Source organism: Dendrobates tinctorius, unplaced genomic scaffold (genome assembly GCF_039654945.1).
Source record: "Dendrobates tinctorius isolate UK_male_01 unplaced genomic scaffold, ASM3965494v1 ptg000033l, whole genome shotgun sequence".
In the NCBI taxonomy this organism is placed as follows: domain Eukaryota; kingdom Metazoa; phylum Chordata; class Amphibia; order Anura; family Dendrobatidae; genus Dendrobates; species Dendrobates tinctorius.
Genome location: NW_027361701.1, coordinates 5,006,483 through 5,024,998, shown reverse-complemented (window position 1 = coordinate 5,024,998; position 18,516 = coordinate 5,006,483). Strand labels below are relative to the sequence as shown.

General features: G+C 42.5%; 1 protein-coding gene across 1 annotated transcript in view; it reads right to left on the bottom strand.

Moving 5' to 3' along the window:
• Positions 1-18,516, bottom strand: part of LOC141087469 (probable ATP-dependent RNA helicase DDX47) — an 83,833-nt gene that overhangs the window by 13,802 nt on the left and 51,515 nt on the right. Inside the window, exon 5 of the mRNA XM_073573026.1 lies at positions 10,610-10,747. Coding sequence (XP_073429127.1) covers positions 10,610-10,747 — 138 coding nt within the window. The remainder of the gene's footprint in view (positions 1-10,609; positions 10,748-18,516) is intronic.

Here is an 18,516-nt window from a genome sequence, read left to right as displayed (position 1 = left end):
TAATGAACATTTAACTTTTTTTCCCCAAAAAAATTACTTCAGGTCCAATTTTTTTTATTTTAACCCCTTAATGTAGAATGACGGACACAGTCCGTCATCAGACATTTCCCCTGCTTTGATGAGGGCTCCGGCGCTGAGCCCGCATCAAAGCCGGGACATGTCAGCTGTTATGAATAGCGACATGTCCCCGCAATAGGCGCGAGCGGAATCGCCATCCGCCCGCGCCTATTAACTAGTTAAATGCCGCTGTCAAAGCTGACAGCGGGCATTTAAATAGCATTTCCGGCCGCCGGGCCGGAAATGACCTCATCGCCGACCCCGTCACGTGATCGGGGGTCAGCGTCATGTTGCCTGGACAACCAGAGGTCTCTATGAGACCTCTATGGTTGTTCCAGGCATATGGCTTTCAGCGCCACCCGGTGGTCGGCACTGAAAGCACAGCAGTAAATCTGCTACATATGGGCGATCTGCTCATCGCCCATATGTAGCAGAGCCGATCGGGTTGAGCAAGCTTCTAGCCTCCTATGGAGGCTATTGAAGCATGCCAAAAGTTAAAAAAAAAAAATGTTTAAAAATAAAAAAAAATTAAAAAAACCTAAAAGTTCAAATCACCCCCCTTTCGTCCCAATCAAAATAAAACAGTAAAAAAAAAAATCCCACATACACATATTAGGTATCGCCGTGTTCAGAATCGCCCAATCTATCAATAAAAAAAAAGCATTAACCCGATCGCTAAACGGCGTAGCGATAAAAAAATTCAAAACGCCAGAATTAAGTTTTTTTGGTCACCAAGACATTGCATTAAAATGCAATAACGGGCGATCAAAAGAATGTATCTGCACAAACGTGGTATCATTAAAAACGTCAGTCCGGCACGGAAAAAATAAGCCCTCACCCGACCCCAGATCATGAAAAATGGAGACGCTACGGGTCTCGGAAAATTGAACAAATTTTTTTTTTTTTTTTTAGCAAACTTTGGAATTTTTTTTCACCACTTAGCTAAAAGAGGACATAGACATGTTTGGTGTCTATGAACTTGTAATGACCTGGAGAATCATAATGGCAGGTCAGATTTAGCATCTAGTGAACCTAACAAAAAAGCCAAGCAAAAAACAAGTGGGGGATTGCACATTTTTTGCAATTTCACCGCACTTGGAATTTTTTTTCCCGTTTTCGAGTACACAATATGGTAAAACCAATGATGTCATTTAAAAGTACAACTCGTCCCGCAAAAAATAAGCCCTCACATGGCCATATAAAAGGAAAAATAAAAAGTTATAGCTCTGGAAAGAAGGGGAGGGAAAAATGAAAATGTAAAACCAAAAATACCCCTGGTCGTTAAGGGGTTAAGAAGGGCAACACGAGAAATTGGACTGCAAAAGTTATTGTGCAATTTGTTCCGAGTATGGTGATATCTGATATGTGGGGGGAACCACTGTTTCAGCGCATGGCAGAGCTTGGAAGGAAACGAGCGCCGTTAGACTTTTTTAACGCAAAATTGGCTGGAATTGAGATCGGGCGCCATTTCACGTTTGGAGAGCCCCTAATGTGCCTAAACAGTGGAAACTCCCCACAAGTGACCCCATTTTGGAAACTAGACCCCACCAAGGAACTTATCTAGATGTGTGGTGAGAAGTTTGAACCAAGGGCTTCACAGAAGTTTATAACATACAGCCGTACAACTAAAAAATCATATTTTTTCCACAAAAATGATCTTTTCACCCCCAATTTTTATTTTCCCAAGGGAAACAGGCCCCATAAAGTTATTGTGCAATTTATCCTGAGTAAGCTGATACTTCATATGTGGGGGTAAACCACTATTTGGGCGCATGGCAGAGCTCAGAAGGGAAGCAGCGCTATTTGACTTTTTTGGCTGGAATTGAGATCGGACGCCATGTTGCATTTGGAGAGTCTCTTATGTGCCTAAACAGTGGAAACCTCCCAAGGAACTTATCTAGATATGCGTTGAGCACTTTGAACCACCAAGTGCTTCACATAAGTTTTATAACGCCCCGGGCGTGAAAATAAAAAAAAAACTTTTTTCCACAAACATGACCTTTTAGTCCCCATTTTTTTTTTATTTTCCCAAGGGTAACAGGATAAATTGCACCCCAAAAGTTGTTGTCCAATTTGTCCCGAGTACGCTGATATCCCATATGTGGTGGGCAGCACGGTGGCTCAGTGGTTCGAATCCCACCAAGGACAACATCTGCAAGGAGTTTGTATGTTCTCCCCATGTTTGCGTGGGTTTCCTACCACACTCCAAAGACATACTGATAGGGAATTTAGATTGTGAGCCCCATCGGGGACAGTGATGATAATGTCTGCAAACTGTAAAGTGCTGCAGAATATGTTAGCGCTATATAAAAATAAAGATTATTTTATATGTGGAAGAAAACTACTGTATGGGCACGTTGGGGCTCGGAAGGGAAGTAGTGACGTTTTTGAATGCAGACTTTGAAGGACTGGTCTGCGGGTGTCATGTCGCATTTGAAGAGTCCCTGATGTGCCTAAACTGTGGAAACCCCTCACAAGTTACCCCATTTTGGAAACTAGAACCACCAAAGAACTTATCTAGATGTGTGGTGAGCACTTTGAACCCCCAAGTGCTTCACAGAAGTTTATAACGCCCAGGCGTGAAAATATAAAAATCATTTTTTCCACAAACATGACCTTTTAGTTCCCAATTTTTGTTATTTTCCCAAGGGTACCAGGAGAAATTGGACGACAAAAGTTGCTGTCCAATTTGCCCTGAGTACGCTGATACCCCATATGTGGGGGTAAACCACTGTATAGGCACACGTCGGGGCTCACAGGAGAAGTAGTGACGTTTTGGAATGCAGACTTTGATGGAATGGTCTGCGGGTGTCATGTCGCATTTGGAGAGTCCTTGATGTGCCTAAACAGTGGAAACCTCCCACAAGCAGAATTGGCTGGAATTGAGATCAGACGCCATGTTGCATTTGGAGAGCCCCTGATGTTCCCAAACAGTGGAACCCCCCAATTCTAACTCCAACCCTAACCCCAATACACCCCTAACCCTAATCTCAGCCCCAGCCCTAACCCTAGTCCTAATGGGAAAAAGAAAATAAATACATTTTTTTTATTTTATTATTTTTCACTAAGTAAGGGGGTGGTAAAGGGGGGTTTGATTTACTATTTGTGGCGGGTTTTTATGTTTGGCAGCTGTGATACGCTAAAAGATGCTTTTTATTGTAAAAAAAAGTTTTTGCCTCATATTTTGAGAGCTATAATTTTTCCATATTTTGACCCACAGAGTCATGTGAGGTCTTAATTTTTGAGGGACGAGTTGATATTTTTATTGGTACTATTTTTGGGCACGTGCCATTTTTTGATTGCTTTTTATTGATTTTTGGGTTGCAGAATGAACAAAAACCAGTAATTCATGCATTTCTTTTGGGGGGTGCGTTTACACCGTTCCGCGTGTGGTAAAATTGATAAAGGGGTTTTATTCTTCGGGTCAGTATGATTACAGCGATACCTGATTTATGTTGTTTTTTATGTTTTGGTGCTTTTATACAATAAAACCAATTTTATATAAAAAAATAATTATTTTTGCATCGCTTTATTCTGCGAGCTATATCTTATTTTTTCGCTGATGATGCTGTATGGCAGCTCAATTTTTGCGGGACAAGATGTTTTCAGCGGTACTATGTTTATTCATATCCGTCTTTTTGATTGCGCGTTATTGTACTTTTTGTTCGGCGGTATGATAATAAAGCATTGTTTTTTGCTGTTTTTATTTTTTGTTTTGAAGGGGTCCACTAAAGGGGTTAACTAGTGGGTCAGTTTTATAGGGCGGGTCATTACGGACGTGGCGATACTAAATATGTATACTTTGTTTTTTTGCTTTTTTTATTTAGAAAAAAAAATAATTTGCCGTATATACTTGTGTATAAGCCGACCCCCCTAATTTTGCCACAAAAAACTGGGAAAACTTATTGACTCGCGTATAAGCCTAGGATGGAAAATGCAGCAGCTACTGGTAAATTTCAAAAATAAAAACAGATACAAATAAAAGTAAAATTAATTGAGACATCAGTAGGTTAAATGTTTTTGAATATCCATATTGAATCAGGAGCCCCATATAAAGCTCCATACAGTTCATGATGGGCCCCATAAGATGCTCCATACCAAATACACTCCATATAATGCTGCACAAAGGTTAATAATGCCCCCATAAGATGTTCCATAGAATAATATGCCCCATATAACGCTCCATAAAGGTTATGGCCCCATAAAATGCTCCATAGATTATTCCCCCAAAAGATGCTCCATAGATTATGCCCCAATAAGATGCTCCATAAAATGCTCCATAGATTATTCCCCCATAAGATGCTCCATAAAATTCTCTATAGATTATGCCTTTATAAAATGCTCCATAGATTATTCCCCCATAAGATGCTCCATAGATTATGCCCCCATAAGATGCTCCATAGATTATGCCCCCATAAAATGCTCCACAGATTATGCCCCCATAAAATGCTCCACAGATTATGCCCCCATAAAATGCTCCATAGATTATGCCCCCATAAAATGCTCCATAGATTATGCCCCCATATGCTGCAAAAAAAAAATAAAAAAATGCCATACTCACCTCTCGAGCTCAGGACCCAGCACCTGAGATATTCACCTGTCCGGGGTCCATTGCTGCTCACCGCTGTCTGCCTGCTTCCTGTGTCAGTGACTGTTCAGCCAGCAGAGGGCGCAGCGCACACTAACCAAGTCACTGCGCCCCCTGCTGCCTAAACGTCACAGACAGAGGATGCAGCAGACAGCGGTGAGCAGCAATGGATGGACCCGGGACAGGTGAATATAGCTATACTTACCCTCTCCTGGCGTGGTCTCTGCAGCCCCGCTTCTCCACGGTCTCCCTTCCTGCTTTCAGTGGTCACATGATAACGCTCATTACACTCATGAATATGCGCATATTCATGAGTTTAATGAGCGGTACCACGTGACTGCTGAAGGCAGGAAGGGAGACCGTGGAGAAGCGGGGGGCTGCAGAGACCACGCCGGGAGGGGGTAATTATGATCTCTGACACCCTCGCTCCCCCTCCCCCACGACCCCCAGGTATAGGACTCGTGTATAAGCCGAGAGGGGGACTTTCAGTCCCCCAAAAAATGGGCTGAAAATCTCGGCTTATACACGAGTATGTATATATAGATTTTTTTTTCATTTATATAGGATCTTTTATTATTTTTCCAAGTTTTTTTTTCTTTTATTTTACTATATTGTCCCGGGGGGGGGGGGACATCACTTAGAACAGCGCTGTGTCAGATCAGCAATCTGACAGGCGCTGCTGCAGGCTTCCTCCGTGCCTGCTCTCAGGCAGTGAGGAAGCCGCCTCCCTGCAGGAATCCGAAGGACCCCGCGGCCATATTGGTTCTGGGGGCCTGCAGGGAGGACCCTCATAGCGACGCAGCACATCGCGTCGCTCCAGGGCTCTCAGGGAAGCACGCAGGGAGCCCCCTCCCTGCCCGATGCTTCCCTGTACCCCCGGTACACTGCGATCATGTTTCATCGCAGTGTGCCAGGGGTTAATGTGTGACACATAGTGCTGGGTGTCCGCTGTGATAATCAGCTGACACCGGGCCGCGATCAATGGAGAAGACTAGATGAAAACATTAAATGCATTACTGATTAGTGTTCACCCATTACACTTCACGTAACAATGAAAAGGGACTCAGCTATAAGAGAATAGCATCCCCATACAGGTGACCATCCAGTAGCTGTCGGCTGTACACTATAGCTGACAACGTCCATAACTGTTTAACCGCCTAGATGCTGCAGTCAAAAGTGATTACATCATATAAATGGTTAACAGAGGGTGAGGGCTTCCTATTTACCCCATCGGCACCTAAAGATCATGATTGTGTGGTCCTGATGTTTGCCATGGCAATTCACAACAAAATAGCGGCTTTTAGAGTCTCCCGGCTACAGCGGTCTGTTTAGAAGTTAGCAACATTTAGGTGGTAAAAATGCAATTTTTTTCATTTCTGTCATACCACTTTACATTAATTCCTAAAATCACCTGAAGGGTTAATAAACTACCTGACAGCAGTTTTCAATATGTCGAGGGGTGCTGTTTTTAACCCCTTTCTGACATAATCAGTCCATGTGACCTGGGCCTGTTTGACCATGGAAGGATCATTAAGTCATTGCAATCGGAGGCGCTCACGGGGGTGTGCGGTCGATCGCGGCTGAATGTCAGCTGATTCTCACAGCTGACACCCGGCACTAGGTGCCAAGAGCGGTCACAGACAGCTCCAGGCACTTCAACCCCCGAAATACTGCAATCAAACAAGATCGCAGCATTCCGGGAGCCAGCGCAGAGCTGACAGCCCCTCTGCCTTTGGATCGGAGACCCCACGGCATGATACGGGGTCCTGATCGTTGCCATGGTGAGCGGATGTTGTCATGACGACAGCCGGGTCACCAGAGTTAGGAAACTTGTTGATCGTGCACAGCGCATAATCAGCAAGTCTCCCTGTGTCAGTGTATGATATAGAAGCGAAAAAAAAAATGATTGTCTCATAGTGGGACAAAGTAAAAAAGTTAGGAAAAAGTTTTAAAAAAAAAATATTGTAAAAATATTTAACCCCTTAATGTCCAATGACGGACACAGTCCGTCATCAGACATTTCCCCTGCTTTGATGAGGGCTCCGGCGCTGAGCCCGCATCAAAGCCGGGACATGTCAGCTGTTATGAACAGCTGACATGTGCCCGCAATAGGCGCGAGCGGAATCGCCGTCCGCCCGCGCCTATTAACTAGATAAATGCCGCTGTCAATGCTGAAAGCGGGCATTTAAATAGCATTTCCGGCCGCCGGGCCGGAAATGACGTCATCGCTGACCCCCGTCACGTGATCGGGGGTCGGCGTCATGTTGCCTGGACAACCAGAGGTCTCTTTGAGACCTCTATGGTTGTTCCAGGCATATGGCTTTCAGCGCCACCCGGTGGTCGGCACTGAAAGCACAGCAGTAAATCTGCTACATATGGGCGATCTGCTCATCGCCCATATGTAGCAGAGCCGATCGGGTTGCGCAAGCTTCTAGCCTCCTATGGAGGCTATTGAAGCATGCCAAAAGTTAAAAAAAAAAAATGTTTAAAAATAAAAAAAATTAAAAAAACCTAAAAGTTCAAATCACCCCCCTTTCGCCCCAATCAAAATAAAACAGTAAAAAAAAAATCCCACATACACATATTAGGTATTGCCGTGTTCAGAATCGCCCGATCTATCAATAAAAAAAAGCATTAACCCGATCGCTAAACGGCGTAGCGAGAAAAAAATTCAAAACGCCAGAATTAAGTTTTTTTGGTCACCAAGACATTGCATTAAAATGCAATAACGGGTGATCAAAAGAACGTATCTGCACAAAAGTGGTATGATTAAAAACGTCAGTCTGGCACGGAAAAAAATAAGCCCTCACCCGACCCCAGATCATGAAAAATGGAGATGCTACGGGTCTTGGAAAATTGCGCAAATTTTTTTTTTTTTTTTTTTTTTTTTAGCAAACTTTGGAATTTTTTTTCACCACTTAGATAAAAGAGGACATAGACATGTTTGGTGTCTATGAACTCGTAATGACCTGGAGAATCATAATGGCTGGTCAGATTTAGCATCTAGTGAACCTAACAAAAAAGCCAAGCAAAAAACAAGTGTGGGATTGCACTTTGTTTGCAATTTCACCGCACTTGGAATTTTTTTCCCGTTTTTGAGTACACGATATGGTAAAACCAATGATGTCATTTAAAAGTACAACTCGTCCCGCAAAAAATAAGCCCTCATATGGCCATATAAACGGAAAAATAAAAAAGTTATGGCTCTGGAAAGAAGGGGAGGGAAAAATGAAAATGTAAAACCAAAATTACCCCTGGTCATTAAGGGGTTAAAAAAAATAAAAAAAAATGTAAACAATAAAAGTACACATTTGTTATCGCCTTCGCTGCAACAACCCGATCTATAAAACTGTCTCGCTATTTAACCCCTTTAGTGAACACCATAAAATAAAAAACAAGGCAAAAACTAATGCTTTATCATACCACCGAACAAAAAGCGGAAGAACACGCGATGAAAATGATAGATATAAATAAACATGGTAACGCTGAAAACGTCATCTTATCCCGCAAAAAAACGAGTCGCCATACAGCTCCATCAGCGGAAAAATAAAGTTATAGCTCTCAGAACAAAGCAATGCAAAAATGATTATTTTTTTATAAAATAGTTTTTATTATATAAAAGCGCCAAAACATAAAAAAAATATACACTGCTCAAAAAAATAAAGGAAACACTTAAACAACAGAATATATCTGCAAGTGAATCAAACTTCTGTGAAATCAAACTGTCCACTTAGGAAGCAACACTGATTGACAATCAATTTCACATGCTGTTGTTGCAAATGGAATAGACAACACATGGAAATTATTGGCAATTATCAAGACACCCTCAATAAAGGAATGGTTCTGCAGGTGAGGACCACAGACCACATCTCAGTACCAATGCGTGTGGGGTGGCATTTCTTTGGAGGGCTGCACGGTGTTGGGCTGTGAGCACAACCCCCATCTGTGGACGTCGGACACTCAGACCATCCTCATGGAGTCTGTTTCTAACCGTTTGTGCAGACACATGCACATATGTGGCCTGCTGGAGGTCATTTTGCAGGGCTCTGGCAGTGCTCCCCCTGTTTCTCCTTGCACAAAGGCTGAGGTAGCGGTCCTGCTGCTGGGTTGTTGCCCTCCTACGGCCCCCTCCACGTCTCCTGGTGTACTGGCCTTTCTCCTGGTAGCGCCTCCAGCCTCTGGACACTACACTGACAGACACAGCAAGCAGTCTTGCACAGCTCGCATTGATGTGACATCCTGGATGAGCAGCACTACCTGAGCCACTTGTGTGGGTTGTAGAGTCAATCTCATGCTACCAAGAGTGTGAAAGCACAAGCAACATTCAAAAGCAACCAAAACATCAACCAGAAAGCATTGGAACTCAGATGTGGTCTGTGGTCCCCACCTGCAGAACCACTCCTTTATTGAGGATGTCTTGATAATTGCCAATAACTTCCATCTGTTGTCTATTCCATTTGCACAACAGCATGTGAAATTGATTGTCAGTCAGTGTTGCTTCCTAAGTGGACAGTTTGATTTCACAGAAGTTTGATCTACTTGGAGTTATATTCTGTTTAAGTGTTCCCTTTATTTTTTTGAGCAGTGTATTAAAATTAGGCATTTTGCCTCATCATTGTTCCATGGTCTACAGACTTCAATTCCTACCTCCTTCAAGAGACTGTGCTAGAACAGTTCAACAACAAGATTTTTAATATCTAGTATTTACAATATTCTGCAGGCTCCAGACACAGATTCCCTAACTGGACACTCTTATATGCTTAAATGGGAGGAATATCTGGATAAAATACTGACCGTGGTAGAATGGAGAAATGTTTGGATCAGAGCACCCAAGACTGCCTCTTATATTTAATACAAAGAAAATCAGTACAAAATCCATCATCTCTGGTCCCATATGCCTGAATTTACATAACATGGACCCATCTATTCCTTCCCTTTGATGGCGTTGCGTCCTGTCTACAGGTTCTTCATTTCACATTTTTTGGGAGTGTCCACTGATTAAACCATTCTGGGTGATAGTTCAACTACCAGTTTTTGGAGTGGATCTCCTATTAAGTCCTCAGCTCTTCCTATTAAATATTTTCCCTGAATGCATATCTAATAGATCCATTAGATTGCATGTTAACAGCAGCACGCTGTTTGCTACCATTGGAAGCAAACCTCTCCACCTTCCCAACTAGATCTATATTCTCGCATCAAAGATATCAGGAACTTTGAATACCGGCAGCCCTTAATGACAATACTGTAGAGAGATTTAACCTTGTTTGGTCTCCTTGGGATTCCGCTTGGTCCATGATAAATATATGACCTCTATGAGATGGATATAAATAGTTTATAACATTCCGCCTCATTTCCCCCCCACTTTTTTTTGTCTGAGTCTGTGTTTATTTGTAAAATGTTACTCTTTATCTACTTGTTATAAGATTGGTTGTTAACCTATAAATGACAGAGAAAAATCTAAATTGCCTAATTATTTTTTCTTTTTCTGTAAAATTTGAAAAATTTTCAATAAAAATTGCAATTTAAAAAAAAAAAGGGCTTGACACCAGGTCTGAAATGGACAGTTTATTTTATTCCTGTTGCTGCTTGAGTATAATGGTTTTTCCCTTTTAAATCTGCCATGCGGTTCCAAAATAAATCAGCCTTTTTATTTAGTGGTAACTTGTATGGTTTTTACCAAGCAAAGTGTGTCCTGAGGTTGTTCTGCATCATCACCCTGTGAGAAACCGCCCCTTAGTAAAAAAAACATGAAAATTATCTCTAAATATAAAGGCCCAGGTCACTGAACTGTATGGAGAATATAAAAAAGGAAAAAATGGAATATGCAGGAAGGCAGTGTGAAAAAAAACATAAGAGCAGAATTTGCTGATCTGCCCTGTATATGGGCACAATTATTATTTAGGATATTGACCGAATACTTCCCGACATACATTATAATATATCATACAAACCAACAATACTCACCTTAGAATGTGTTGGAATGTCAAAATTTATAACCACATCCACATGTGGAATGTCCAGGCCTCGACTTGCGACATCAGTGGCCAGGAGAATTGAGCGGGTTTTTGACTTAAACTTATTTAGAGAACCAAGTCTTTTATTCTGCATATAAAAAAAGAAAACACAAAATGTACATCTGCTAAGTTTTATTAACATTTGTTTTCTCACACACCACTATTAGAAGTGTGAAATGTCAATACAGTGATACACAAGCCTTTATTATTTCTAAAGAGTTTTCACATGAGGACACACATTTAACATTCACTGAACATTGGTAGCCAAATTGTATGAACCCCTTTGCACCCGAGCCTGTTTTTGCCTTCGTGACTGGGCCATTTTTTTCAATTCTGACCAGTGTCATTTTATGAGGTCATAACTCTAGAACGCTTCAACGGATCCTGCTGATTCTGACATTGTTTTCTCGTGCCGTATTGTACTTCATGATGGTGGTAAAATTTCTTAGATATAAACTGTGCTTAGTTGTTAAAAAAAATAAATAATAATATATCGAAATTTGGCGAAAACTTAGAAAATTTTGCAATTTTCAAACTTTTAATTTTTATGCCCTTAAATCAGAGAGTGATATCGCACAAAATAGTTAATAAATAACATTTCCCACATGTCTAGTTTACATCTGCACAATTTTGGAAGCATAATTTTTTTTTTAGGAAGTTATAAGGGTTAAAAGTTGACCAGCGGATTTCTCATTTTTACAACAAAATTTACAACACCATTTTTTTGGGGACCACCTCACATTTGAAGTGAGTTTGGGGGGTCAATATGACAGAATATACCCAAAAGTGACACCATTCTAAAAACTTCACCTCTCAATGTACTCAAAACCACATTCAAGAAGTTTATTAACCCTTCAGGTGCTTCACATGAATGAATGGAATGTGGAAGGAAAAAATAAACATTTAACTTTTTTTCACAAACATTTTACTTCAGAACCATTTTTTTTTATTTTCACAAGTGTAAAGAGAAAATGAACCACAAAATTTTTTGTGCAATTTCTCCCGAATACACCGATACCCCGTATGTGGGGCTAAACCACTGTTTGAGCACACGGGAGAGCTCAGAACGGAAGGAGCGCCGTTTGACTTTTTCAATGCAGAATTGGCAGGAATTGAGATCGGATGCCATGTCGCATTTGGAGAGCCCCTGATGTACCTAAACAGTGGAAACCCCCACAAGTGACCCCATTTTGGAAACTAGACCCCTTAAAGAACTTATCTAGATGTGTTGTGAACACTGTGAACCCCCAAGTGCTTCACAGAAGTTTATAACGTAGAGCCATGAAAATAAAAAATCATTGTTTTTTTCCACAAAATGACCTTTTAGCCCCCAATTTTTATTTTCACAAGGGTAACAGGAGAAATTGGACCCCAAAAGTTGTTGTCCAATTTGTCCTGAGTACGCTGATACCCCATATGTGGAAAAAAAACTACTGTTTAGGCACACGGTGGGGCTCGGAAGGGAAGTAGTGACGTTCTGGAATGCAGACTTTGATGGAATGGTCTGCGGGTGTCATGTCGCGTTTGCAGAGCCCCTGATGTACCTAAACAGTGGAAAGCCCCCACAAAAGACCCCATTTTGTAAACTAGATGCCCCAAGGAAGTTATTTAGATGTGTGGTGAGCACTTTGAACCCCAAGTGTTTCACTAAAGTTTATAATGTAGAGCCGTGAAAATAAAAAAAATCATTTTTTTTCCACAAAAATGAACTTTTAGCCCCCAATTTTTATTTTCACAAAGGTAACAGGAGAAATTGGACCCTAAGAGTTGTTGTCCAATTTGTCCTGAGTACGCTGGTACCCCATATGTGGGAGAAAACTACTGTTTGTGCACACGTCGGGGCTCGGAAGGGAAGTCGTGACGTTCTGAAATGCAGACTTTGATGGAATGGTCTGCGGGCGTCATGTTGCGTTTACAGAGCCCCTGATGTACCTAAACAGTGGAAACCCCCAATTCTAATTCCAACCCTAACCCCAACACACCCCTAACCCTAATCCCAACCCTAACCATAACACCAACACACCCATAACCCTAATCCCAGCCCTAGCCCTAACCCTAGCCCTAACCTGCGTGCCTGCTTTTTTTTTTTTTCTTTACTTTTTTTTTCTTTTTGTGACAAGATCGCTGCCCTGCGATCTCATTCATAGTAACAAAACTTCTCCTCTGATCTCACACTGACAGATGATCAGAGGAGAAGCAGCGTTACTATGTGACAAGATCGCTGCCTGGCACATAGTAACACGACTTCTCCTCTGATCTCACACTGACAGATGATCAGAGGAGAAGCAGCGTTACTGTGTGACAAGATCGCTGCCTGGCACAGCTGTGCCAGGCAGCGATCAGCTGTGCTAGGCAGCGATCTCGTCACACAGTAACGCTGCTTCACCTCTGATCATCTGTCAGTGTGAGATCAGGGGAGAAGTCGCATTACAATGAGTGAGATCGCCGGGAAACAAGCAGCTTTCCCAGCGAGCGCTCTCATTGGCTGCTGTGACGCTGACGTCATCAGGACCTGAACTAATCAGGTCTCGATGACGTTGGGGGTCCCAGCATGCATTGTGCACCGGGATCCCCGCGTTATAAGGTATGTCGGGGTCCCGGGGGACACAAAACCGCCAACAGTAGATAAACGTCGGCACTGCACAAAGCCCAGCAAGCGCCAACGTTTATCTACTGTGGGCGGTCGGGAAGCGGTTAATATGAGAGACAGAGCTGAGCGAAGAGATGCAGAACCATGATCCAGTGGCCACATCAGTAGCCCATGGTCGCCAATATCCCAATGTCTTTCCTGAATAGTGAGCCCAGCACGACCTCATGTGTGTCACACCGCAATGATGATGCCGTGACTGATAATCAGATTAGGCATTAGGCCATGTGCACACATAGTGAATGGTGCTGCAGATTTTTCCACGCGGATTTGGAAAAATCTGCAGGTAAATCCGAAGGTCAAAAGACCTGCAGTTTACCTGCGGATTAGCCTGCGGTTTGACACCTGGACAATGGAGCAGGTGTAAAACGCTGCGGATTCGGCACAAAGAATTGACATGCTGCGTATTTGAAACTGCGGAAAAATCCGCAGCATGTGCACTGCGTTTTTTAATTTCCATTGAATACAATGGTCCTGTACAACGCAGCAAAATCTGCTGCAGATCCACACGGCCAAAAACGCTGCGGATCCGCAGCAGAATCCGCAACGTGTGCACACAGCCTTAGGGACGCCACCAGGAGGAGAAGGCTCACATAGTAACACAGTATTTAAGGTTGAAGGGAGACTAAGTCCATCTAGTTCAACCCATATCCTAACATGTTGATCCAGAGGAAGGCATAAAAAAAAAAAATACATGCGGCAAAGAGTAAGGCATCTTTCGCACTTCCGTTTTTGACAATCAGTCAAAATCCGCCAGGTTTTGAAAAAACGGATCCGCCATTTTTTTTGTGGATCCGTTTTTCCCCATTGAGTTGCATTACTGGTGGATCTTGACGGATGGCCATCCGTTGGATCCGTTTTTGTGAGGATCCGCCAAAAATTTTTTCATCCGCCGGCATGCCTGGACGGACCTTGCAACTTTTTTTTGTTGTTGGATCCGCATTTTCCATTGCGCATGCCCAGAGAAAGGACCTCAGGGAGAAAATTAACCCTGAAATCCTCTCTCTCTCGGCCAGCGGTTCCTTTAAAATTCTTCATTCTGCGGATCCGTCACAAAACGGATCCTGTGGCATCCGTTCACATCAGTTACAAAGGGATCCGCTATTCCGCCTTTTTGGCGGATTTTAACTGACACAAAAAACTGAAGTGTGAAAGAGGCCTAAGCTTCACATTGGGGAAAAAAATTCCTTCCCTTCTCCACATTCGGCAATCAGACTAGTTCCCGGGATCAACGCCCTATCAAGGAAACTAGTGTATATAACCTATAATATTATACTTTTCAAGAAAAGCATCCAATCCCTTCTTAAATTTTAGTAGGAAATCACTCATTACAACATCATATGGCAGAGTTCCCATAGTCTCACTGCTCTTACAGTAAAGAATCCGCGTCTGTGAGTATGCTTAAACCTTCTTTCCTCCAGACGTAGAGGATGCCCCCTTGTCCCCGTCACAGGTCTAAGAGTAAAAAGATCATTAGAAAGGTCTTTGTACTCTCCCCTCATATTTATACATTGTAATAAGATCACCCCTAAGCCTTCGTTTTTCCCAAGTGTAATAACCTGTCTTGGTATTGCAGACCCCCCAGTTCCCTAATAACCTTGGTCACTCTTCTCTGCACCAGCTCCAGTTCAGCTATGTCTTTCTTATACACTGGAGACCAGAACTGTACACAATATTCTAAGTGTGGTCGCACTAGTGACTTGTATCCCTATAAGATTATGTTCTCCTCATGAGCATCTATGCCTCTTTTAATGCATCCCATTATTTTATTTGCCTTTGCAGCAGCTGCCTGACACTGGCCACTAAATGTGAGTTTGTCGTCCACCCATACACCCAGGTCTTTTTCAGTGACTGTTTTGCCCAGTGTTTTACAATTAAGCGCATAATTATACATCTTGTTTGTTCTACCCAAGAGCATGACCTTACATTTATCCCCATTAAAGCTCAATTGCCATTTATCAACCCAAGCTTCTAGTTTACACAAATCCTCCTGTAATATAAAATTGTCCTCCTCTCTATAGATTACCCTGCAGAGTTTAGTGTCATCTGCAAATATTGAAATTCTATTCTCTATGCCCCCTACAAGGTCATTAATATGTTAAAAAGAAGCGGGCCCAAAACTGACCCCTGTGGTACCCCACTGCTAACCATGACCCAGTCCGAGTGTGCTCCATTAATAACCACCCTTTGTTTCCTATCCCTGAGCCAGCTCTTAACCCACTTACACCTATTTTCCCCTATATCCATTGTTCTCATTTTATGTATCAACCTTTTGTGTGGCACCGCATCAAAAGCTTTTGAAAAGTCCATGTACACCACGTCCACTGCATTCCCTTAGTCCAGTCCGGAACTTCCCTCTTCATAAAAGCTTATCACATTAGTCTGACAGGAACCGTCCCTTGTAAACCCATGTTGATATTGGGTCATGAGGTTATTCTTCTTCAGATACTCCAGTATAGTATCTCTTAGAAAACTCTCCAGGATTTTGCCCACAGTTGAGGTTAAACTGGCCTATAATTTCCAAGTTCAGTTTTTGTCCCCTTTTTGAATATTGGCACCACATTTGCTATACGCCAGTCCTGTGGTACAGGCCCTGTTATTATGGAATCTTTAAATACTAAAAACAATGGTCTATCTATGACTGTACTTAATTCCTGCAGTACTCGGGGGTGTATCCCATCCGGGCCTTGCAATTTGTCAATTTTAGTGATTTTTAGATGCTGCCGCACTTCCTGCTGGGTTAAACAGGTGATCATTTAATGGAGAATTGTTTTTATCACTGATCATGTTATCTGTCTTGGGACTTTCTTGTGTAAATACTGTTGAAAAAAAAAAAGTCATTTAGCATATTGGCTTTTTTCTCATCCTCATCCACCATTTCACCCAGACTATTTTTAAGGGGACCAACACTATCATTTTTTAGTTTCTTACTATTTATGTAGTGAAAGAATATTTTGGGATTATTTTTACTTTCTCTGGCAAGGAGTCTCTCTGTCTCAATCTTTGCTGCCTTGATTTGCTTTTTACAGAATTTATTTAATTTTCTGTATTTATTTAATGCCTCATCACTGCCTACTTGCTTTATTTCTCTAAATGCTTTATTTTTATCTCTTATTGCACCCCTTACAGCTCTATTTATCCATAGTGGTCTCCTATTTCTAGCATGTTTATTGCCATACGGTATATATTGTACACAGGTCCTACTCAGGATGCTAATAAATGTCTCCCATTTTCTTTGTATATTTTTATGCCTCAGGATATCGTCCCAGTTAATTGCACCAAGATCATCTCTCATCCGCTGGAAATTTGCCTTCCTAAAGTTTAGTGTCCTTGTAACCCCTCTACTACACATCTTATTAAAGGATACATGAAAACTTATTATTTTGTGTTCACTATTACCCAAGTGACCCTCAACCCTAATATTTGATATGCGGTCTGGCCTGTTGGTTAATATTAGGTCTAGCAGTGACCCCCCTCTTGCTGGGTCCTGAACAAGTTGTGAAAGGTAATTGTCTCTCATAGTTGTCAAAAACCTATTACCTTTGCTGGAACTGCAGGTTTCAGTTCCCCAATGTATTTCAGGGTAGTTGAAGTTCCCCATAATAATGACTTCTCCTTGAGTCACTGCTTCGTCTATTTGCTTTATCACGATATTCTCTGTTGCTTCCATTATTTTTGAAGACTTGTAACAAACCCCTATCAGTAATTTATTATTTTTCCCCCTCCTCTTATCTCTACCCACAGAGACTCTACATTTTCATTAGATTCATATATATATTATCACAAAGGATGGGTATTAAGGACGATTTTACATATAAACACACACCTCCCCCTCGCTTATTTGTTCTGTCATTTCTGAACAGACTATAGCCCTGTAAATTAACCACCCAGTCATGGCTCTCATCCAGCCATGACTCAGATATCCCCACCATGTCATAATTATGTTCCAACAACATTAACTCCAATTCCTCCATCTTGTTGCCGAGGCTTCTGGCATTAGTATACATGCACTTTATGTATCTCTCTGTACCTCTACTCTTTCTTAAATTATTAACTGTTCTAACACTACCCCATGCCACCCCCACCCCTAATTTCATTATTTGTGCCCAGGTCTATATCTGTACTGTCTTCCCCTCCTATAAAAGGAATACCCTCCCCCCGTCCCTAGTTTACACACTCCTCCAACCTTCTAGCCAATTTCTCCTCCAGCACAGCTGCACCCTCCCCACTGAGGTGCAGCCCGTCCCTAGCGTAGAACCTGTAGCCAACTGAGAAGTCGGCACTCGTCTGGCAGCCAAGGACTAGTGATGAGCCGTACTGTAAATCATTTTGCTCAACGCTAGTGACAGAAAACTGAAATAAGTAGCTCCCTACAGCAAAAAGTTCTGGAGTGGTGGACCAAGTGTCTAGTATCATTAAGGCTACTTTCACACTAGCGTCGTGTGACGTACGTCACAATGCGCCGTTTTGGAGAAAAAACACATCCTGCAAAGTTGCCCACAGGATGCGTTTTTCTCCATAGACTTGCATTAGCAACGCATTGCGATGTATGGCCACACGTCGCATCCATCGTGCGACGGATGCGTCGTGTTTTGGCGGCCGCGACGCACACAAAAATGTTACATGTAACGTTTTTTGTGCGTCGTGTCCGCCATTTACGACCGCGCATGCGCGGCCGAAACTCCGCCCCCTCCTCCCTGGACATTACAATGGGGCAGCGGATGCATTGAAAAACTGCATCCGCTGCCCCCGTGGTGCAAATCTTTCACAATGTGCGTCGGTACGTCGGCCCGACGCATTGCGACGTACGTCACACGACGCTAGTGTGAAAGTAGCCTAAGCTGGAAGGACCCAATTCTTTCTGGCTGTTGCCATGGACACCATGATGTTGTCATACTCACTTCTCATCTTGGCCGATCCTGGAAGTTAATGGTCTTTAAAAATTGTAGGATGATGCTTGGTATAAACCAGCCCTGACTTGTCAAGGTAAGGAGGCTTATTCACTGTGCAATGCTCCTCTTTATAGAGTTCAAGGCCTCTTTCTCTCTGAAGAAGCAATTTGCATGTTAAATTACCCAGAGGAGCATTGCAAGGCGAATAAGGGTACTGTCACACTTAGCGATGCACCAGCGATCCCGACCAGCGATATGACGCGGTCAGGATCGCTGGTGCATCGCTAAGTGGTCGCTAGTGAGCTGCCACACAGGCAG